Source organism: Chlamydotis macqueenii, chromosome 2 (genome assembly GCF_036417535.1).
Source record: "Chlamydotis macqueenii isolate bChlMac1 chromosome 2, bChlMac1.mat, whole genome shotgun sequence".
Taxonomy (NCBI): Eukaryota; Metazoa; Chordata; class Aves; order Otidiformes; family Otididae; genus Chlamydotis; species Chlamydotis macqueenii.
In genome coordinates, this window is record NC_141557.1 from 149,641,631 (window position 1) to 149,665,643 (window position 24,013).

At 39.8% G+C, this 24,013-nt stretch overlaps 1 protein-coding gene across 6 annotated transcripts in view; it reads right to left on the reverse strand.

Moving 5' to 3' along the window:
- The window catches only part of SAMD12 (sterile alpha motif domain containing 12), a 178,359-nt gene that overhangs the window by 141,687 nt on the left and 12,659 nt on the right, over positions 1-24,013 (reverse strand). For all 6 annotated transcript variants that reach the window (XR_015257734.1, XR_015257733.1, XM_086741200.1 and 3 more), the window contains exon 2: positions 14,725-14,903. Coding sequence is in view for 4 of the 6 variants with exons in the window: in XM_086741200.1 (XP_086597326.1) it covers positions 14,725-14,903 (179 nt within the window). In the remaining 2 variants the exon portion in view is untranslated. The remainder of the gene's footprint in view (positions 1-14,724; positions 14,904-24,013) is intronic.

Consider the following 24,013-nt stretch of genomic DNA (forward strand, 5'->3'; position numbering starts at 1 on the left):
ACTGCAAATGACTTGCCAAATCTGCTTTGCAGTTTTATTTTAGACCATGTTACGGCAATGTCTCACAGGTCAGTCTCCAAAAGGAATTAGTCTGCTATATATTCTCCAGTCCACAATGTTTGTTCAAGGTTTTTATGCTGGAAGCTTCTGAATTTGTCCAAGTTCAAAACAATACGTGTTCACAAGCAAAATAAGTTGTTGAAAAAATTCAAGGATGGAGGATGTTTCAAAGGAACCCAGTCAACACTACTTTTTTCATTTCTTTTGGCAGCCCCTCAAAAGCCTCCATTTTCTAATCTCCCAGACATCAGAATTCAGAGAAATGAACTGTTAAGGAATGTTACCAGACCTTTTATTTGAAAACACAGCCAAACACAGGCAGCATGAGTAAATAGCTGATATAAAGAGCACCATCTACTGACAGGCAGCATTTTGACAGACCCAGACAGTTTTGCAAAGCACTGCATGGGGCTTCCAGATAATCTAGCTGGTAAGGAATTCAGCTTTCTCTTGGAGATGTGTTGTACTTTTCACATTTTCTTTCTCACCTGCCCTGTCTCTTCTATGCCATTTAAGCTGTTCTCCTGCTCACAGCTCATGAGACAGTGCACTCACGCCATGATGCGATAGCACAGTTCTAGCAGTCAGTCCCCTCATCTTCCCATTTCTCTTCCACTTCACTTGCTCATTGAAGCGTCCCACATGAATCTACTTTCCCCTTGTACATAGCAGCTATATCACCATTTTCCAATTATAAGTTAAATTTTGTTACCCGCTGTTTATGATGACTTGTTTCCAAAACCTGCTGAGTCAACAAGGATTTTCCACTGAAGTCGAACACTTCTAAACTGTCCCTAGATGAGATGCAGTTGCCTTGTGATTAATTACTAAAAGCTTCAAAATTTACTTCATGAGATTAAATTTTACATGGAGGTAGAGGTTTCTTCCTCACTTCTGTCCTACTGCTGTTTTACTTCTTTGAACACAGTACTACAAACTTTCATTATTTTCCTACTCAAAATTATTAGTGGATACAGATAAGAAAAGGCTGTTTCCTGTCAGACAATAAAATATTATCAATATCCACAAATGATTCTGATGCTATTCTCTTGGCTAGTATAATCAGAGATAACCTTTGGGAATGCTATTTAACATCTTTATGACTTCTTAACCCAGGCAGAACACACATTAGAAATGCACTGAACTATTATAGCACATTGTTTGAAAGTACTTGCTAGCACTGTCACAATTACTTACTGTGTAAGATTTGTGTTGCAACACAGTAAAAGCTACATTTGTATTTTATGTATGTTTGGAGAGAATAAAGATTGTAAATTAGAATAACTTTTCTAACAAATTAGTCAAAATTCACTGGGCCTAAAGGCTTTCCCTAACAAACATAAGAACCACTTGGGATAATTAATCTCAAAAGTGAATGTAGTAATGAAACATTGACATGCAGTTTTTACTTTGTGTTGCTTTACTGATTAAAACATCAATAACACATCCAAAGCTCATCGCTTATATCTTTATATTTCATGCAGATGCTGCAAAGGTCAAAAAAACTCAATTTACTGTTTTTATACAATAATCCTTGTCAACCTATTTAGAACAGGATTAAAAGAGAAACAACCAATATGAGCTTTGCTAAGGGAGAGTTTATAGTCAATCTGTTTATACATGCGGCAGATTAATATCCATTAATAAAATTATGAGAGGAACTTTCTAATAGGTAGGAAAATTTCAAGTTCTACCTTGTTTTATAGCCCTACTTGCTTGTGTCAGCACACAAGTTTTATTCTTCTAGTGTATTTGCATGCAGCAGCAACAATTGTCTGGTTTTATCTCTTCCTCAATTCTAAGATTTATAAATACAGTGGGATACTCAGACTCATTCTAGAAATTATTCTTCCATTGCACTATATTTCATCCTCTGCAGTCAAATTCCCTTTTGCTGCACATGTTCTACTATTTAGCATGATCTCCACCATCCACCTACTCTCCCTGCAGCCTTTGCATTCCTCGGCTTCTTCGTTTGATCCTCTGAGCTCAGTCATATATCCCAGGCTACAAGATGGGTAATTTCACTGCTCCTCATTCTATTGCTTATGTAATAATAGCACTGGACACAGAGGGCTGCTACATTTTTCTCTGAACAAAAAAAAAATGTTTGCAATCTCCTCTTTCACTGTAAGATCACCCAATTTTCATCTCCTACACATTAGGACAAACCGAAGCATTTGGTAAAGCTGGTGAAGTGGTGTAAAATCAAAACACATTTGGTTATTAAGGTTACTACTCTTTTAAATTGATACCTCCTGTTCCTCCTCCTAATCTGATTCAGTCTACCCCTAGCTCTATTTAGACTGCGTTTCCACAGACTTTTCTCTCAGCAGCAAAAGCAGTAAAGCAATACTCTCCTCCTAAATACTGCCAGCACAGCAAAGTGATTAAGATAAGCCAAATCAACAAGGAAATGCTGCCAAAGGGGATGGTTCTCACTGGTTATTTTTGATCAACTAGTACAGAGTACTCTACCACTAATAAAAGCCAAAGTGAGATAATGCAAGTGGGATGATGCATTGATCATCAACTCGCTGAATGCAAAGAACTGAGCTGTCAACTCAAAATGAGAGAAAGTAGGGGCTGGGGACTGAACCGTGCTGCAGGCAATACCCCACTACATGGGGTGCCCAGTCAGCAGCTCGGGGCAGCTAGGAAACACTTGCGCTTCCACTCCATCCTGCCCCTCTCCACTCCGGTACAAGGAGGGGAAAAAAAAAAAAAAAAAAAAAAAGGGGAGGAGGGAACAACTCACAAACCCAGAACAAAAACATAACCATGGGAGAGTGGTCAGGAAGGAAGATGATGATGAACATGCAAAAAAGAGTTAAGTAAGAATTTAATCAACAGTGGCCTGGTTTTATTTGCCATCATTGTGCCACATATAGAGGAGCCAATTTAATTTTCAAGTTGAATTTCATCTGTTCAGTTTATTTTGTGTTTTTAGAATCACTTGCAATTTGCATAAAATATTTTAAAGCACAACAATGCACTCTCGGGTGGTTTTTTTTTCCTTCAAATGTCAGGCCTATTCATGTAACCTGACTACGTTCTACAGTATTCTTTCTGGAATAAAAAGTTAAGACAACTTCCTTTCCAATTATTCTTCTTTTTGGCTTTTATCAGCACTTTTGCGTCCTTTGGAACCTTGAAACCAGTGTAGAGGAGAAAAAGTAAACAGGAAAAAAAAAAAGAAAGGTAATATCTTGCACTGTTTTTCTCCCAGCAAAAGGCAGAAGGGGCAATATGTTCTAATGGACATATACAACTATTTGAATTTCGTATGAATTTGAGAGTTTAATCAACATGCTGAACGCTTACTTCAAAAATACCGTTTGAAAGTAAAAGTCTTCCAATACTAAATTATTTCAACACAAACTAAGGGAACATGAAACAACAGTTAAGATAAAAAAAAAAGTTGATAATTTTTCAGGCAAAAAAAATATTTTCTGAAATAATCTGCTACCAGTTACTGTGGACAATCAGCTATAGTTTTGCAAGTCATGAAGTAGCCTTCTCTACAGAAGAAGAAAACAGTAGTGACAGTTTAATAAGCATGAACCTTAACAAGCACTTCATTTTCAGATTCTTCTTCTACAGTCAACAATAAAGGTTTCAGAAACGCTTAGCACATGGAATAACAATGTCAGTTTTTCTCATCAACTTCACAAATCACTATCTAATGCTGAAATGTTGACAATTAAGCTATTTGTTCTTTACAACAAACCTGAAAAAAAAGCAAAAATTCTGAGTCACCAAAATAAAAGTTTGAGAAAGTCTTACATCTGAAGGAGAACATATAATTATAATAAGTGTTTATCTCCAGAAAAAAAGTTTTTCTAGTTAATCAGCAAGGATATTGATTATTTAAAAATACATCTTCAAACCTATACACAAGCTTTATTTAGATAAAAGACTGTACATCAGCATAGGTATGCTGAAGTTCAGTCACATCTACCTTTTCAAAACAAAATGACATTCACAAAATCCTTCGCAATCTGAAGTGTACTGCTAAGATTGAAAGCAATCAGCCTTGAATGAAAGATGAATTAATAGCATTTCTAAAATCATTAGATACAGACTTATTGTCAGGCTTTTGTTTAAAGCAAGGAAAAAAAAGGCAAAAAATGTAGAGGGTCTAGGTCAGCAAAGTCATCAGTAGTTGATGGATGCACTTAAAGACATTAGAGAAAAAAGGAAAATAGGCAGAACATAATACCCCCTTATGAGATTCTCTACGTTAAGGATAGAAAAAAAGGCTTCAAGATGTGCAGTAACCCTTCCTTGTTCAGAGCTGAAGATTATCTATTTTTAGATATGCATGTCAAGGACACATTTAACCCTAGAAGTGCAGCTTGATGCATCATCACAATATTAATTCCTAGACATTGGTAAAATTAGAAATATTCATTCTACCAAGTACATCTTTTAAGAACAGTCTCTACCAGCAATAACTATGATCGCTGGGTGAGGAACTAGGAGGTAAAAGAGATGGAAGAACTGTTGCTCCAGACAGTGTTAATGACTGCTAGCCATTGCATGGCAACCTCTAGGAAGGCAGGAAATGCAATGTTTATGTTGTAAGAAACAACCAGTTTAACAGCTTCTTACAACCCCAAACAGTGGCCTTGCTCCCGCTCCCCAACAGCCCAGGCTGCACACTCTGGCTTCTTCTACTGTTGCAGCTCTTGAGGTTGCAAGAAGGATCACATCTGTTAGCTACTGTGGGGCATAAGATGGGCACAGCTGCCTCCTGAAGCCCACACTGAGCTTCTGCAAACTCTCAGTCAGACTGGTGGGAAGCCCAGTGCAGATTCTGATGGTTGTTCAGTTTGAATCAGGCATAGGCAGGCTCTGGTAGCACTGCCTATGGATCAACATCTTCCATTTCAGGCAACAGTTTGAGAAGCATGGGTGAATACTACTACTCCAGTCTTAACTGGTCATAGCTAACTTTTTCAGCCTAGTGAACTCTCCGCTCTCCATGGGTGGATGGATGAAGGGAAAAGATACAGGCTCTAGGGGTAACAAGATCAGTTTGGCAGGTGAAGATTAAACTGGTGGGCAGAAGATGACCATGTGTCAGTCTGTAGGGTCTCAAAGATGACAGCTGGTATACTTTGAGAATAAGAAAACATCCCAAGTTTGCATGAACAGAGCAGGAGACAGTTTAAAAGCTAAAGTAAATAACTAGCTTAAAAACAAAAACTAATCTCTTTTCTCTTCTTAAGCCATGGATTGTTGAAGGACTTGTATTCATGTTCCCTAAAGAGAAATTACTTGTGATGTTTGATCCCACTCTTGCTCACCAACAGTGTTTGTCTTCTCCAAGTGGCAAAGGCCTCAGCTGCACACTAACCGACACTTCCAGCTTTAAAGCCATCCCCAGGCTGAATCACTATGTGCAGGTTACACTTACTGACATCACAGCCAAGGAAAGCCCATGCTACTTACAGAGCAGCTGGTTAAAAAAAAAAAAAAAAAAAAAAGGGGAGAACTGTCTCTCATCAAAAACAACACTCTCCTTACCTTCTTCTTGCCCCACTGATAATACACAGCATCACAGAAAATGTCTGCTTTAACATTTGGGAGTTGTGTCCCTGCTCCCTGCGGTGGCACATCAGCTGTACAGTAATCTGTAGCTGACTGTGGAATAGAGATAAAAAAGAAACACTCCTGACTGAAGTCCACATTCAGAAATAGCTAAAAAGAACAGTATTTGCAAAGTGTGAAATGAAAGCATAGTGAAAAGCCTCCTTAATTTCAGAGGTCATTACTGTTGGCATTTCTGCAGTGCCTAGAGGCCCAAATGAGACAAGATATCCCTCAGAGCCAAACACCATGCACGCTCCAGTAATGGCAGTCCTCATCCACCAAATACTTCCAGTCAAAATCAGAGGCATTACACAGACAAAGCACCAGTGGAGGCCTTCACCACTACCCCACGGAAAACACCTGGAGATTCTGTCCCATGGATAAGAATAGGAACAGGCAACAAACACGCTGATGCATTTGTAGTTCTCAGGCAGCCTGACCAAGCCAATAATTTCCAGTTTCCATCGCAGAGCTTTTGGACAATCAATTTTACATACATACACATGCAAAAGATAAAATTTTGGTAGCAAATTTATTCCAAATCTCTATTTCGTATTGAACAACAGTTTTAACTGGTCCTATATCATCATTCTTCTACAGTTGGAAAAACTGAGCCACAGAGCAAGAACTTTACTTCTAAGGAACAGTGACAGGCTTCTAAATTTCAAGACCAATTAAAAGAAAGGGGAAAAGTGAAACACACACTCTCCAATTATTTCCTTTCCATCCAAAAGACAGACCTTTTTTTCAGATTAAGCAGTATTTGCTTGCCAGAAGATCACCTTGAACAGAGCCATATACATGGGACTAGTCTATCGCAAGTGTTCAAACAATGATTTTTGAGGTAAATGCAGCTTGTGAAATACAGTCTCCTAACACAAGGTTTCACCTCCATCAGACATTAATAACCATTTCAACATCTAACGCAGAGGCTGGTTAGCTAGAGGCTAAGGCAGAGGACAGAACCGAGTTTGCGATCTGAATAACTAAACTCAAGTGTCAATGCAGTCCCCAAAGCGTAGACAGACTCAACTTAGCAGTGGTCACTTCAGATGGAGTCTGATCCCTCTCATCATGCTGACTAGATTCCACCAAAGGTTACAGGAGTGTAGAGACCTAGCTTACATACAGACACTTAATTTAAGTTGCCCTCATCAGCAAGCTCAATTCCACCCACAGTAACCGAGGGGAAGACAGATTCCACTCTGCCCCAGGCCACCCTTTTCCAGACCCTCCTAATGAAATCCCTTCCCTCCTCGGCACACCTCTGCAGCGAGGGAAAGCTTGACAGGTTGATAACACAAGAAACGCCCTTCAGACATTATCAAGACTATTACAGCCCCACATCCCCCCCGTGATTGTGACCCATTTCACTCCTGGTGCTCAGCAGTTCTGTCGTTTTTCAAAATGGAAAAGAAAAAATTTCTCACTTGTAGAGAAAAGGGTGGACTACAGCAACTGCTAATCAGTTTTGTCACAAGAGTCCAGCGAGCACATGTGGCAGATTAATGAAATTATTGTTGTAACTCAGATGAGATGCACTATTGGCAGAACCTGCAGTGCCAGCAGTGGAGTATTAAACTGCTTTTCCATTTTAAACACTAAATTGGTACAATAATACATTCTGTAATTCCTCTAATCACAATGCTATCATTTTCTTTATCGGGCAATTCTATACTTTTCCTTCGCCATCAAGGCAGCTATGTCATTAAAATACTGCTTTATTTTTGAAGCAATCTCTATGAAGCCCTTAAAGTAGCTTCAAAGTGAAAGCAGAGGGTTTGGATGGCTTTGTGGAACAGCTTCATGACAAGGTAAGCGGCAGAACTGGCACTATAAGTACATTATGCATTCATACACTGTATGGAATTGCTTTCTCCCATAAAAGCCACTCCATCTTTTTATCTATACTTCTTCTTCCCCCGAAGAGAGGTTGTTCTTCTAAATAATGTGTTTATGTCTACATGTATCTATAGTACTAGACATACCACTTATTTCTAGAGTACTACCACAGCTTTTTACTGCTTATGTTTGCTAATATGTACTGCAATTGCTGCTCCTTTTCACACTAGTGTAATGGGAAAGAACACAAATTTCACACTGATAGCTTTCACAGGACAACAGGAGTCAGACCAGACTCCATTTCCCTCCTTATGCTCCCTCAGCTGCCTCTCTGTAACCATCTGCTCTTGTCTGCCCTACACGAGGACTCCATTCGCTCCCTGCAGCAGCAGCCACTGCTTTGCTGTTGCTGTGCATTTGTGCAGCCCCTAGCACACCACAGGGTCACAGACGGCACCATTTCCCGCGAGCCGACACCTTGCCGTCCTTCACGTGCACGCACTGTGTGTATGGAACCAATGAAAGTGTCTTCATCATTGATTTTTTGGTGAAAGTCCACCTGTAAAAAGCCTGACAAAGAGAAATTTCTCTTCCTAGTATCACCTTATAGACTGAAGTCATAGATAGAGCATGCTTGTACAGATGAATGTCATAAAGGATCCATTTAAATAGTTTGGAAGGTCAATCAATAGCAGTCTCTGTGAGTAAACTTCACCTGTTCTACTTATACCCATCTAAAGAGCTAAGTATTAGACTGAGCTAATTATTTTGACTTCCTGCGGGGAAAAAAAAGAAGAGAAGCAATAGGAAAATAATCTCGCCTTGTGATGGGGGGTGAAGGAGAAAGAAATGAATAATGGTCCTTTGCAGATGCCCTTCTTTTCCCCTCACTGTCCTGGGCAGGGCACAGCATACCAACTCAAGCCACTTACATGCGGCTGCTGTCAGGGCAGATGATATTCCAGAATCCCCAGACACGCAGTCAGAGTGAACAGGATGAACAGGAGAAGTCAGATCTTTTATGCTGAATGTAGAAACCTCACTGCAAAAATGTGGGCCTTCATATTACACTATTTATAACGAGAATGGACGATATAGCAATGGGGAAAAACATGCTACAGCAAGAATACATGTGGGTTCTGAATCAGGCATTTGTCCTCCTATAACAAACTGTCTCACAGGACCCCAACAGAGAGAGATGTTTCTTGTTTTCCTGGTTTGTGACAGTAAATTCTGAACCAAGCAGCTATATTGGTACTACAGGTAGGGCTACCCCAGCACTTCATTCACACCAGTAAAATCTCAGAGTGATAAACAAAACATCAGCCTCAGCTGCTTGAAATGTACAGGGTCACCCAGCACTCCTGTTTCACCACTCAAGATAGGTTTGTTCACTGCATGGTTCTGAAACTTCAGACTTCAACCAGAGCTCACAATCACGAATGACAGGCTGAGAGAGGCAGAAATACATAACACATGAAACATTTAAATCCCCAATTTAGACTCCTGAAAGCAAGACAACATGCATACATCTAACTATACAGCACATGAGAGAAAAAGTCTATTGAAAATTAAGATAGAATTGAGCACATTATTATTCTGTTTCTAATAGTCACAGAATGAGACATTAGAAAGGCCCCTTGCCCTGGGGTGTAATTATTTCCGCTGATATTAGTATTTACCAAATATTTTTAAATCCACTTCAGACATACTATACACTCAGATTCTATACGTATTTTTGCTAGTCATAAAAAAGATCCAACGGAATAAGTGGTGTTTTGGCACTATTGCAGTTGAAGAGTAGGGAGAGAAAGAAAACAATTAAAAAAAATAAAAATTACTCACACACTGTATCTATTGGCTTTCATTGTGGTGATCTGATGTGGACATTGGTGATCTGTTAGCTACCTCTCCACAGAAATCAACTAAGAAAAGCAAACATTCTGTTAGCAAAGTAACATTTCACCATCCAGGGGCTGCACCGCTACCAGATACATGTAGAGGTCTGCAATTCAAACACCCTCCCATGCTGCCGCACCATTTTAAAGCAAAGCCTGGAGGAGTGGCATAGCCCAGCTGGGGTTATGCTGAACCTTCACTGCAACAGGCAAAACGTTTGTTAACTTCAGCCAGTCCAATCTAGGTTCTCATTCACATATTCTGTGGCCACCAGAAGCTTTACAAGATGGGAATAGTTGGAAGATAAAGGAAAATAGTAAAACCTCATCACCTCACTTCAATGCCCATTGGTGTTTGCCAAAAAAAAAAAAAAAAAAAAGCAGCCAAAGAATAAAATGGTCTTAGCACAGCAGCTGTGCTGATGAATGTGTATGTTCCATCGTACTCATCACCAGCACCACTACTTGGCAAATACTGTCTTTCTCATCCAATGCCTTTTATAAGCTTGACCAAAAAGGATAAACACTGTGAAGCAGAAGCCACTGATTAAAAAATCCGGAGAATTCTTCTAGAAAACTACTTTTTCTATTCTTTTATTAGAGAACAGTACCAGGATTTTTTTTTTTTTTTAAGTAATGACAAAACACTTTTATATTTCTAAGAAGAATTCTGTAACACCCTTATGACTCAGAAGCCTCACTCTTTCGTGCTTGGACATTTCATCACACGCTTGACACACACACCCCAAATACTTCCCGAGCAGAGCAGAACTCCCCAGGAAGCCGGAGGAGCTGCTTCCACCTCCATCCATCCTGAACTGGGCCCAGTAAGCAGAGATAAATTCTCATCCTCTTATTACTGAGTTGAGTCAGCCCTTCAGTGTTGTTTGATGTCATTTTGAAAAAAAAGTATTTTTTTAAAGAAAGCAAAAGCAAGCAAAGGAATTAATGAGCTACACTGCAACAAAAAGTATAGTCTACTTGTGCCTATGTACAACTCATCAACAGAAGGCAAGATAAAAAAGCTTCTCACTTCTTTTACCAGTTTCTTTTCACAGTTTTCATGAACATTTTAAAGGACTGTTAATTTGTCTTCGAATCAGATAAAAAAATCTGCCATCGCTAACAGAAGATAAAAAGTCTAACGGTAGTGGTTGCCATTAAAAACACTTAATTATTTACTACCGCTGCTACCACATAATGAGACAAAGTGTGTCACAAGATACACACACCTTACTTGGGAATCAAAACTCCCTGGATAAATAACAATCTACTAATAAGTGACAGACCAGATTTGGGTCTCACACTTACAATGAACGGGGCTTTGAGTGCAACACGTGGGAAGCCTTGCTAAAGTGAATACTTCTATAAGAGACGATTTTCTGAATTTTGTTAGGAAAGTTGCCTTCTGTTAAAGCCTATACTCAGAGAAGTACAGGACTTCAAAAAGGTTAGGAAAAGAACTCTACTGCATAACCACAAATGTCCCCAAATTCACTGTGTCCCCACACCCCAGACTCATTTGGTTTATCTTGAGAGAACAGTGATATTAAAACCAAACAGACCAGACAGAAGAGCGATAAGTAACATTTTAATGAAATAAAGATAAGAATTCCAGAAAATACACATAACAGAGGTTAAATGTAGAAGGTGTTAGTTAAAGAAATAATATATATTACAAACGTATACTAAAAACCATCTTTGCTTTCTCCAATGATGTTTTCTGCTCTGTAAAAGTGTTAACTCAACTGCCTGAATTTTTGTATGTACTATGAATACTGAAAAATCAGTTACTGACCAAGGAAGTGTGTATATTTATATACATAAATACACACTTTAAAATAAACACATAAAACAAAAAAAATTGAAATATTTTTATACTTCATATAATTTCCTTAATTTTTATTATATCCTGTACATTATCAGAGTCTTACTGGATTATGCACATCAGTTTAAGATATTAATAAACTTTGCCTTTTCTGGACTTGCTCACTGCTGGTTTTGACTGGGATAGAGTTAATTTTCTTCATAGTAACTTGTATGGGGCTATGTTTTGGATTTGTGCTGGAAACAGTGTTGGTAATATAGGGATGTTTTAATTATCGCTGAGCAGTGCTTACACAGAGTCAAGACCTTTTCTGCTTCTCACACCACCCCACCAGCGAGTAGGCTAAGGGTGCACAAGAAGCTGGGAGGGGACACAACTGGGACAGCTGATGCCAACTGACCAAAGGGATATTCCACACCATACGACATTGTGCTCAGCTTGTAAAGCTGGGGGAAGAAGAAGGAAGGAGGGGACTTTACAGTGATGGCGTTTGTCTTCCCAAGTAACTGCTATGCATAACAGAGCCCTGCTTTCCTGGAGATGGCTGAACACCTGCCTGCCCATGGGAAGCAGTGAATGAATTCCTTGTTTTGCTTTGCTTGCGTGCATGGCTTTTGCTTTACCTATTATACTGTCCTTATCTCAACCCACGAGTTTTCTCACTTCTACCCTTCTGATTCTCTCCCCCATCCCACCAGAGGGGAGTGAGTGAGCAGCTGTGTGGTGCTTCGGTGCTGCCTGGAGTTAAACCACAACACCCATATTAGTAACAAGTTGGTTCCTTAGGGAACCAGCTGAGGGAGACCAAGATCATTGTTCCGTCTTCCGTTAAAATTCTACCTCAGTCAAGCTATAAAAATTAGATTTCATACTCATCAGGAACTTCCAAATGAGTGATCCTTTACTCACCCTACACCTTCTGCTGTCTGCATCCCAAATATAGAAACAAATACTTGTACTCCCCTATTTACGTTACAGTAGCTGCATAAAAAGGAACTTTAAATCTATCTGTAGCCCATGAGTTACTACTGTTCTGCCAGTCCATAGCTGAGGACAGAAAATGAAGGGCACACTTCATTAGAAAGGAGATTTTGTTTGTTTCTTTGGACAGCAAAACCTTAAAGCAGCCAGCAGTTTAAAGTGCTGGTCCCAATGAAGACAAATTAGAAAGCTGAAAGCAGAGAAGATGGTCTATAAGGTATCTTAAATTGCATTCCAGCCATTGCATTGCTGTGTGCAATTTAGTCTCACTACTGTGGATATGACGTATGTGTTACTATTATTTAAAAACACAAGATTGCAAAGAAATCTTTTTGAAAACAACTGAGCAATGAGGAAATATAAAACAAATGCATCTGCCCACAGTGTTTTATTTACAAAACTTTCCTCTATTCCCGCTCATCTTTCCATTATACACATATGATTGCATGGATAAAGTTTCATAATGACAGCTTAACTCAAGTCCTAAAGCCACACAAGTTACAAACCCAACACTATATTCACATTTTAGAGCATAAAGGAACACAATTTTTAAATTTAAGGCAGAGCAAGCCAGAAAAGGCAGGCAACCTCAGGCTGTAACATATGAATCCAGATGAAAAACATCACTAAGTTAATACCACACAAAAAAAACCCCAAAGTTACTAACAATGCAACAATACATTAAAAAAAACAGTCTATGTCATTAGCTTGATACTATTATGCCAAGCTTATTCCATCAAGCAAGTGTTTAGTTTTGTTTGGTGGTTTGTTTGTTTTTAAATATGAAACATGCTCAGCTTTCTAAATAAAGCTACTGCAATCAGATGTAGGAAACCAATACCTGATTTCACTACTTAGAGAGCACTATGTTTTCTCTCTTCCCCAGCTTTCTCTATTCATCAAACCAGACAGTGGAAACATGCTCCATTTCATTAAACCACCAATATGCTTCGTTCCACTTTTCCACTGGGAGGAGTCTTTTGCAAGCAAAGACAAGTTTGATCTGCCTGTGTTCCATGTCAACTACACGAGTCCATTCTCGACTGGAAGCCACATTGCATCATTTATCTTCTTCATGACCAAACTTGTAAGATCTCCTCTGAGCTTAACATACCTCCTTAGCTTCCAATACAGGGCAGGTTTGCATCTGGTAATGTTGAAACATGGGCAGGGTTAGCTTGCCTTTGTCTGCAAAAAGCTGGGTAACAGCATTATTAGCTGAGCTTTGTCTCAAAGCCTATACAAAATTTGGTGGTCTTGTTACCAAATGGATGACTCAAAACAATAAGCACAAACCGGTTCTCTAAAGGCTCAAGACAAATCAGGAACGTGCTAGACGGCAAGTAGCAGTGATTTTGATCAATGCCAACCTGTACTGGATCTAGTTCAATGACTTAAGACAGAATGAAAGGAGTTTAAATTGTACTTATCTAAAACTAGATATTTTAGATAAAAATCAGAATGGAGAATTCATACTAAACCTTTATTGTCAAGGCTACTGCTCAAAATGTTTAATGCTATTTTATTCTGAAAGTAAAATACATCACAACTATATACGTATTGTTAGATTTACTGTACTGATGACAGGAGGAAATACTCTTATTTCTTCTGTCATTGAATTAATTGTTATTGCCTTTTTTGACATTAAAAAAAAAAGTCACTGATTTTATTTGCTCTGTTAACTCCCAAAGTGTCAAATTCAGTAAAAACTCAATTTTTTCCGCTCTGCAGAAATCACTCCCCAAACCCTGGTTTTAGGCCTTTAAAGATCAAAAAACTGATAAGGTTTTTAAAGAATCTCCCCCATTTTTTTAAAACATTCTCCTGTTTTTAACTAGAATGAAAAGTAAATGTAATATGACAAAATACTGTCCTATACCCAAAGCATCCGGAGCACACACATTCACCTGCACTTGGTAGTCATGTCTGCTGCACGCAAACAAGAAGCAGCAGCTTATGAATGAGAACAAACATTTCATTTGTCTTTAGGCATTCACCTCTGAAGTATGTTTATTCACTGACATAACAGACATGGAAGAACTGACCTGGTATTTTACCTAAAATTAGTTAACAGTTCCTCAAACACAGTCACCCATATAAAAATCCACATATTCATATATCCACAGGACCTTTGTCTTCCTTTACTTGCCCCAGAAAAAAAACCCAAAAACCAAAACAATAAACAAGCAAACACTCAAGAAAGACATATCTATTCCCATTCTCGTTACCCAAGTCATTTGGAAAAGAGTCTCCATAGTGCCTGAAAGAGAGAGATTCCATTATTTTAATTATCTTCATCTAGAGAAAAATAAAATAGTGCAATGTCCAAGATGTGTGTGGGCTAAAATTCCGAAGCAATACCTTGCTTCTGTGACACCCACTGCCTCAAACTGTTACTTTCACACCTCTGTATGTCTTCAACAGGATAATAAATGCTTTTTAAGCAGTAGCCAGGACTTCAAGAAGCCTAGATTCTTTAAGACTCACCAAAATAAATAAGAACCCAGCGCTACCTACCTTAGATATTTCTGGCTCCACTTGTTGTCTCTTGGGTGTCTCTTTTGATTCAGGCCCTTTTGGAGGACTAGTGTTCTTAACAGAGGGCGATTCAACTCCTTCACCTTCAAGTTGCAGATTAATACCTTCTGTGGGGACAGGGTGATCAATACCATTTGGATTCAGATTGCAATGGATAGCTGGGAAAAAAATATGACAAAGAAAACACTGCTTAGGAAAGAAGAACTCAGTGTGACAAACATTTATCACAAAGTACTATGAAGTGCCACATGGTAACCAGAGTTATGTCAGAGCACAGCAAAAGAACTGTCTGTACCTTGACATGGATGCAGGATTATATTTGAAAAACAAAATGAGAGGCAATGCAGCACTGGATAAGGCTATTTAGTGCAGGCTCCTGTGTTGAACTGTGTTCTACTGGATTCACTACAGCATCCAAGACCCTCAGCTTACATCTTTTACTAGGGTAGGACAACATATCCCATGTATTCATCATTCAGCTGTACCTTTTTTTCTTTTCTAGGCAAGCAAGTTAAAGTTTTTCTATTACTTTTTCAATTACTACAACATTCTAGGTCCTAAACAATGTGAAATAAGTAAGCCGTGCACAGCAAGTCAGTCTCTGCACAGAGTAATGACTTACCCAGCTGATTATCTCTCCTTTAGCACTTTGAACCACTGCAAATTACCACCTACACCATGCTAATAAGCAAGAGGGATGTACTAGGAGCATATAATGAAGTGTGAACTAATGAAAGCAGAATAAGGAAAGCAGCCGGAGGAAAAAATAAAACAAATGCAAACCATAGCACAGAAATGCACATTTAGAACTATGGCAGTAGTTTAACAGTTTTCTGTCCAAAATTTCACAGTTCTTCCAGCACTCACATAGAAAGCAGCATTAACAACCTTCTTTCCATTTGTAGCAACTTTAAAATGGGTGGATCCTGAGGCAACTTCCCCTTCATGCCAGTATCTGATTTTTGCATTCGTGTTTCTGGGTAACTGCGCTTTTAGCCCCACTCGTAATTAATGGTCCCAACTTCCCCTGTATGCAAAAGAACTTTTCTCAGATACTGTGGTGCAATGTTTGACAGACCTGAACAGAAACCCAAAACACAATGTAAAGCCAAAATAAAAGCTGCCCTTTTGCTCTTGTTTGGCTTAGAAGCAAAGGGTGGGGAAGGAATGAGAACTGCCAGTTTCTACCAGCTACGGATTGGCCCTTGAAAGCCTTCTCAGAGGAAACAGGCTCAAGCAGCTGGAGAAGGCAGAGGGTCCTTCAACTACAGCACCTTTTGAAAATACGTTCACTGAAATCCCAGAGTCTTAACTGAAAACTTTGAGCCTAAATTACAGCAAGTCCTTGGTGAAGAATTAAAGCAAAGGCCAAAAAGTTGGGTTTTTCTCCTTGGGATTTTTAAAAACATCCAAATATTTGTAAAAGATAAGTGATCTATCCAAGCACTTCAATACCTACATCTGCAAGCTAGGGATGGAAATATCTCCTTCAAGTCAAAGGAACATTATGAAGGATAATTAATTAACAATGAGTGATGGAAAGCAGTAAAGAACTGCAACGTGTTTTATTAGAAACTACAGCCATTTTGTACAGAAGAATAAAATAATATGTAACTGGTCCACAGAAAACTAGTAAACAAAACTAAAAAATGGGAAGGGAACTGTATTTCAATCTCACTGTGAGTAGGGCCATTATGGAGGGGTATACAGAACCTGCCAAACTGTTGGAGTCTTTGGGGCTTTTAAGCTCCCCTGGGAGGTTTCAAAGAGATATGATTTTGTGGGTTATATTTACATCAGTGTGTCTTAAGACACTAAAAAATTCTCTCTGTCTCCTAGATCATATCCACCTAGCATTATTTATCTCATCTAGATCATATTTACCTACCTGAAAGAAACAAGTAATTACTAATTACTACTTATGCTCCAGACCACTGAAAAAATGGATATCAAGACAGACTTTTTCACAGCCCAGTGAGGATGGAAACTGTTCTGTTAGTAGCCAAAATAATTCCCTCCTGTACAAAAAAAATGGGAGATAACCTAACCAACTTGTAAAAGTACTCTCTACTCCACAAGGGCTGGAAATTAGAAGGGAAAGATACTTGGCATGAAATGTGGTCCATAAAAATCTCTCCAACTGTCTTCTGCAAGGATCTTGCCTAGCTCCTGCATACACCTCTGAAACACTAACACACCTCAGCAGCATCCAGAAATAGGCAGGTTTTGGCTGCTGTCAGCCCTCTTACAGTGCTCACTAGAGAGAAATCACAAAGCACAGTGGGACTTAACACTGCCAGCAGCAAGCTTCCTGTGGATTGCAACTCCTGCCTTCCCAGTGCCCCCAAACAATACAGATTAGGGAGGAGGGTGGTAGGGGATGGACAAGAAAACCTTCTGTGTTACAGCACTGATTTACCATTCATTACAGGGAGCATATAAGCCAGATTTCTAATAACATGGTAGCATAAGCATCACCTGGATGGCTTAAAAAATAAATAAATCGCATGGCAAGATGCTGCTTGACTCTTGGCCCATAATTTCTTCAAGAGTAATGAATGTTAGTGCTGTTTCAGCAATGCTTTATATTGGGCTCCTTCAGGATACAAAAGAGGAAAAAAAATTGGAGACGCTGCTAGTGATTACATACAGGCCCGTTACTTTTTTACTAAAAAGAGGTGACTGGTTAAAAGAAACAAGGCTTCCTCAAGAAAGACTATTCAAAAGTTACTGATATTGGAAGTGGGGAGGGAGACAACTTTTTTTTTTTTATTTCCTAGGGGTAGAAGCAAGAGTTAATCTCTCTCCTTTACCCCCACGTCACAGTCTTGGCTTACCATACACCTGGACTGAATCTGTTCCTTAAGGAAGACACACCTAGAACAAGAACCTCAGCATGGGGAGAAGGCAGACTGAAGGGAAGGAGGAGAAAAGCAGAGGTGAGAGTAAGTATCTCAGTCACTTGGCAAAGCTAATCTCTCTTTATTCTGAGCCATCCTCAGGTAGCCAGCTGTATTGTTTTCCTTTAGTGCTGCCTCCAACTCTCAGCTACACAGAGAATAAGAAGAAATGAATAGTTGCTTGCATGGGTCTGTTATTTCCTGTTACCACACAGAAATACATATATCCATCTCTGTGGCACACAGAGGTGGAGCTCTTGTCTCCTTTTAAGTGTCAATACAAGCCAAAATTGCATGGCTTGTATTTCAAGATTTGTTAAAAGCAGTGAAAGAGGTCAATGTTTGGTCAATAATAACATATTCTTAAATCTGCACATTATAATTTTAGCCAGATAAGACCAGTTCTAAACTCAGGACTGACTATGCAAAACTAAAGGGGCTGACAGCACCCAGGATTAACAAGTTGTAGAACTGAGTCTAAGTAGCTCTTACAAAAGAATTACAAATTACCAACTTTACCACAACCCAAGTGCTCCGACCCCCTTAGCTGACTCTTCTTAAATATCTTTCAGGACTTAATGGCATTTGTTTGGAAAAGATTCTACCTATAAAGTAGTCTCTTGCTAAAATACTTGTCCAGGCTCTTACTTCTCATTACCCTGGTATTAGCTAACACTAGCTCACCCCACCCTCTGCATTCAGACCATTTTCCCACACCACAGCTTTGACAATATCCCTATTGTCTCAGCATCTCTTCACTCTACCAAATTAAATCCAGCTCATCATTCCCAGTCTTTAAAAGTCCATCAAGACACCAAACCCTACCTCCAAATCATCTGACAGTATCAGCCTAATACCACTAAATATCAGCAGTATCATAAGATTTTGAAACAGAAGCTCTTCCAATATTCTTTAATACATTCTCAACATTAATGCATTATCCATATGTCTCAACAACACAACTCCTCATCCAGTGTCAGAGCGCTTAGATTCTCCTTTCCCTGCTGAAAACTCCACCTAACAATTGATTAATGCTGTGTCTCTCATGCTCCCCAACAATTGTCACTTAACTTGGATTGAAAGCTTTCTGTGGAGGGAACTTGTTTTCTTTTAGGGAGGGAGGGTGGATGTTCTGTACAGATCCAACTGCACTGCAACAAGCACATGATGAATGGTGCTGGCAGACACAATAATATAGATCCACAGATTACATTTACAAAACAAACTATTATTTAAAACAAAGGTACTTAAGTGCTCCTGTACTCCTAGCTCACTGGTAGAGCTAAATCTACAGGAAAACATCCACTTTTCCTGAACTTTAAAGAAAAGACTGCTGAGGTCTGCCAAGTTATGACAGTCAAAAACTCAGTGAGAAAATACTAAGTGGAGCACCCAAAATGGAAAAATGACCACATCTGTCCTAAAAAACTAGTGAAGGAACAAAATTAATGCAACACACAGTGTATTTTTTCCACATGCTAGAACACAAGCCCAAGACCTTTCCACGTATACAGAGCAGGAGAATTTGTTGCCTTGCAGAAGCTGATACACGTGAGCCGAGCTCTCTGCCCCCGCAGATCCCTCACAGCACGCGTATACAGTTCAAAAGCAGAGCTCGCAGGGCAACGTGAATGCTGCGCTCCCCTTGCTACCTCCCTCCCATACACGCCTGCCTCCCGGATGGCCAGCAGCCAAAAGACAGCTTGTCTGGGCACACTTGATGGTACACAAGAGTCACCAAGAGCCACAGTAAGTTACTGGCATCCAGGGGCAAGCCTTGCCTTTTACTAGAGGGTACTCTGTGAATCCTGACTTGAGAAAAGCCTGAAGGCACTCTTCAAAACACAGCCTTGATATATCCAAAGTTTTACATGGGCAGATGGAAAGTCTTTGACTCTCCATCTGTAGGCTCAAGGCTTAGCAGATCAAATCTATGATCAATCGCTACCTCTGTGCTCTGCTGCCTACTGTGTCAAACATGTCATAACTACTTGTTTCAGTGGGAATACTGCTGGCTGCTTAAAATTTTAAGAAGATCAATTAAGGCTACATTAAAGCATATTTGGCAAGTACTTGAGTTACAAGCAATAACAATCGCTCTATTCTAAAAAAAGCGATCGAGTAAAAATAGCATCTTCTTACTCATGTGCCCTCTGTGTGCATCACAGTCATATGCTAGCTTTTGCTATTCAGAGACAAAAAGCAGGCATGGGAGATACCAATCCAACCTCTTACAATCCTTAGAAAATTTCCATGTGTCAAATACTGCCAAGCACACAAGCTCAATTTTATGTATTCATGTCACAGACTTAGCTGCTCCATGCTAAGAGGTAAATCCATACAATCCACCTGCTACTCCCACCATAAAATGCCACATTGTTGAAAAAGACAGACAAAAAGACAGTTCATACAGCTGGAACACTAACAAACTCACGTTGGACATAGCAGGGACCTTATAGAAAGGATTGAAATATCTTTTCAGTCATCCCAAGTTTTCATGAAGATTTAACAGGTATTTCCAGGAAAGGAGATCCTACAAGACCTTTGGACAGCAGCTCTTGGACAGCAGGGACCTGTTCCCTCCCTCTCTGCCTAGTGCTTTGTCAAAAGAAAATCAAATCTCCAGCCACATCAAATTTTGCAGTCAGTGCTTTCAGTCAGACTTCTATACACTTCCAGATGCTGTATTTCAATACCGAGTAGTCAAACAACATCCCTGGGGCTTTTTGCTTGCCATCATTCACAACCCACTTTAACCGGGTTGATCAGAGAGGAGACACTTGCATTGAGAACACCAAGATCTGATTCCAGATTGAGATGGCTGCTCACGCTGACCAAACAAGCAAGAAGGATCCACACTGCAAAGCCCTTCTTGTATTTCCAGAAGCTTCTACTTTATTAGTAACTCTGAATATCCATAGAAAACATGGAATTATTTCAAAGATTATATGACCCGAGCAGTTAGTAACACTTCTACAGTACTAAAAAACAAAATTAAAAACAGCTAATAAAGATTACCTTAATTTATACCATAAAATTTAGGATTATTTTTACTACTTTACTGTGGAAAAACTTTCTGCCAGATAATAAGTTTCTGTAAATCCTACAGATGGTCCATCTGCTTCACCAATCAGTTTCTAGTTTTGAGAAACTGTCTGGCTTTTGCCTAGAGGAATTACTCCTCAATACAGTCCCATCTCCGGCTAATGTAAATCAGCACAGTCCCCCAGCCCATCACTTTGGACCAGCTAAAATTGCAGACCAAGTTTCACATCAATACAACCTGCTGCTTATGTTGCCACCTAGTAAATATTGCTGGCAATCTGCTGAGGAAGTAGCTTCAAGATTTTGCCCACTCTGTTTCTCGAATTTGCCTATCTAACGGCCACCAAATCAGCAGCATTCACACAGAGAAAAAAAACCACCAAATCAGTCGGGATCTTCTCTACTTCAGTACAAGTAACATGAATCTATCAGAAACCTCCTCTAAGGGGAATTCCCAAAGTACTTAGCTGAAGTAATACTGGTTTCTAGCTATCTGCTTCTGTTCTCAGCATCAAAAAATCAGCATTAAGCTGCGCCTAAAGCCAGGCCAGCGCTGAGCTGTGGGATGATTTATAAACCGCTGCTACTGATGAGCTGTACCCGTAGGTTTGAGTTCAAAGCTCCAACACAGACAGCAAGGCTTGGCAAACAGAGACACACACTGCTGTACCTTCAGGTCCCTCCTGAAGCTGCTTCTCTTTCTAACCCCTTTTTATCATGACCGTTAATCACCTACTGGATTAATCAGTTTAAAAAACAATAAACTTCTTACAACATAGGAATTTTACAATCTAGAGTTTGTTGAATCAGTGGGACGTGCCCTCCAGCTGGGATGTATCTTGAAGGGGAAGAAACAGCTCTGCAGCAAGGAACTGGACATTGAACCAAGTCAAGATGGGCAGGGAGGGCAGAGCAAAGGGGAGACGGGTGTAGGAAGAGGACAGAGGCAGAACGTGATAAAGTGTTCAGAGAAAGGGTGTTCCTTTTAGTTTGTAACTGCAAATTATGGGGCTTTTGTCTTTTTTACCCGTTTAGAATTATCATCAGCAAGACAAAATTTAAAAGTAACTGCACTCCTGATGCAACTATCCCTGAACATCTCTAGCTGGGTAACTGGGTAGTCATCCCATGGTACCAAGCCAATTACTGCTACAAGTCACTCGCTCTCTCCAGAAACAATGAAAAATGGTGCAAAACTAAAGGCAGAGACAAACATAGAAAGATAAAAAATGTGAGACAATCTACTACACTCCACATACATCTCTTACACACACCTTCAGTTGTAAGAGGTAGCTGATGGCACAGCATCAGAATTATATCAAGAAACCAGAAAGAGTAACTTAGCAGTTTCATCTGGAATCAAACTAAACTCGTAACTTGGTTGAAGGCAATGCAAATCTTAAGTGTACAGAGAGAAGAAAGACTCCTTAGTTGTCTACAGAACAGAAACACTAAGCCCAGAATAAGAAATCGTCTTCTTGTAGGGGTTAAATTTGCTTTTTTTAAGACCTTCATCCCACCAAGATATAGATGTACTTAAGTTTACTCAGCTAAGAAATTTACTTGTGCATTTTTGACAGTTTTACTACTCGAAACTGCTTATTTTATGTATGGCAATATCCACTTGCCATCTCTTATCTCACAGACTTTAGCAAATGCTGTAAACATAAAAGACAGTTTCTGTTACACCTGCTCTTCAGGAGACAGACTGCATATTATCACTATGCTTGATAGACCTCAGAGCCTCAGCAATGCAAATTCTGCCTTTGTAACAGCAACGGGATTTCATTATAAAAAGCAGGCACAATGACTGGACAGCCAAATTATTTCTAAAGCAGTTTCTCATTCCATTTTTATAAATGTACAGTTGGTACAAGCAACACTTGAATTCACACTAGCAACAGAGAAGCTCATTGAAAAATGGACCAATTCAGTGAATAAGTAAGGCAAGTCTACCACAAATCCTGTACAGATATAGAGGAAGAGGAGAATACTGGTGAAAAAGGGGACTCGTGAGCTATGCAGTTAGCTCAGAGCAAAATGGATCTTAGTGAAGAAAGTAATAAAGGTCAGTAAGTAACATGCATCACATAGAATGGTTTGGGTTGGAAGGGACCTTTAAAGGTCATCTAGTCCAACCCCCCTGCAAGGATGTGTACAGGAACATAATTTGAGCAATGGATTACAGTACAAAATAGCTGGTAATTTGCTTTGCAAACGAATTTCATCCTCTGTTAATAAGAAGGCTTGTGTGAGCATCTACAAAGCTTCTCCTGAAAAGTGAAGCAACTCCTCTGGATTTCAAGTTTGTGAGATGCACAGACTTGCAATCAAAGAGGGTGCTACAGAAGACAAGAAGTATAAGTATGAAAAATAAAAAAAAAAATAATCAAGAAATCAATGAGTAGATAGAGTGGAAGAGACCTAAAATAATGCGCTCTCAAAAGAAAAGTATCATCCACCATACATTGCAATTGTCAGTTACCAACTGACTTTGGCAAACTCCAGAGTAGGTACCACTGTTGCCCTCTGAGGATTTCACAGTGAGTATGGAGAGGAAGTAGACAGAAAATACAAAGAACACATCCAGGTAAGAAACAAATCTTCATTAGTTCCACTAGTCCTGGAAGAATTGTCTTGCAATCACTACTTAGGAGATTAGCAAGTCATGCTCCACTGCAAATTATATTTCTAAAAATGCCTCATCTCAAGTCCTAATAGCACTACTATTCAATTTTATAATCAGCCAGCATTACAGAAACCTTTTCTAAACACTAGTGAGCCTATCAGACGTATCTGGCAGGTTAACTCTTGGCTCAGGGAGTGGTGCTACAGCCAGGGCTTTGGGTATCTAGACCATGGGGCGTGCTTTGAGAAGCGCGGGCTGCTAGGGGCGGATGGCGTGCACCTAACCAAGAGGGGGAAGAGTGCGCTTGGACAAAGACTTGCCAGGCTCGTCCGGAGGGCTTTAAACTAGTGTTGCTGGGGGAGGGGGAGCACAGTTCAGCCCACTGCTGTCAGCATGGCACCAGTGCCAGCACCGAGGGTCCAGAAGCTGAGGAGGGATCACAGATAAGTGCAAATAAACCTAAACTGCGGTCCAATAGCACCCCTGTAGCTCCAGCCAGCAAGTCGGCTTTGTCGGGGGCCCAGCTGAAGTGTCTCTATACCAATGCACGCAGCATGGGGAATAAACAGGAAGAGCTGGAGATGCTTGCACACGAGCAGGGCTACGACCTCATTGGCATCACGGAGACGTGGTGGGATGACACATACGACTGGAGCATCAACATGGAGGGGTATAGGCTTTTTAGAAAGGACAG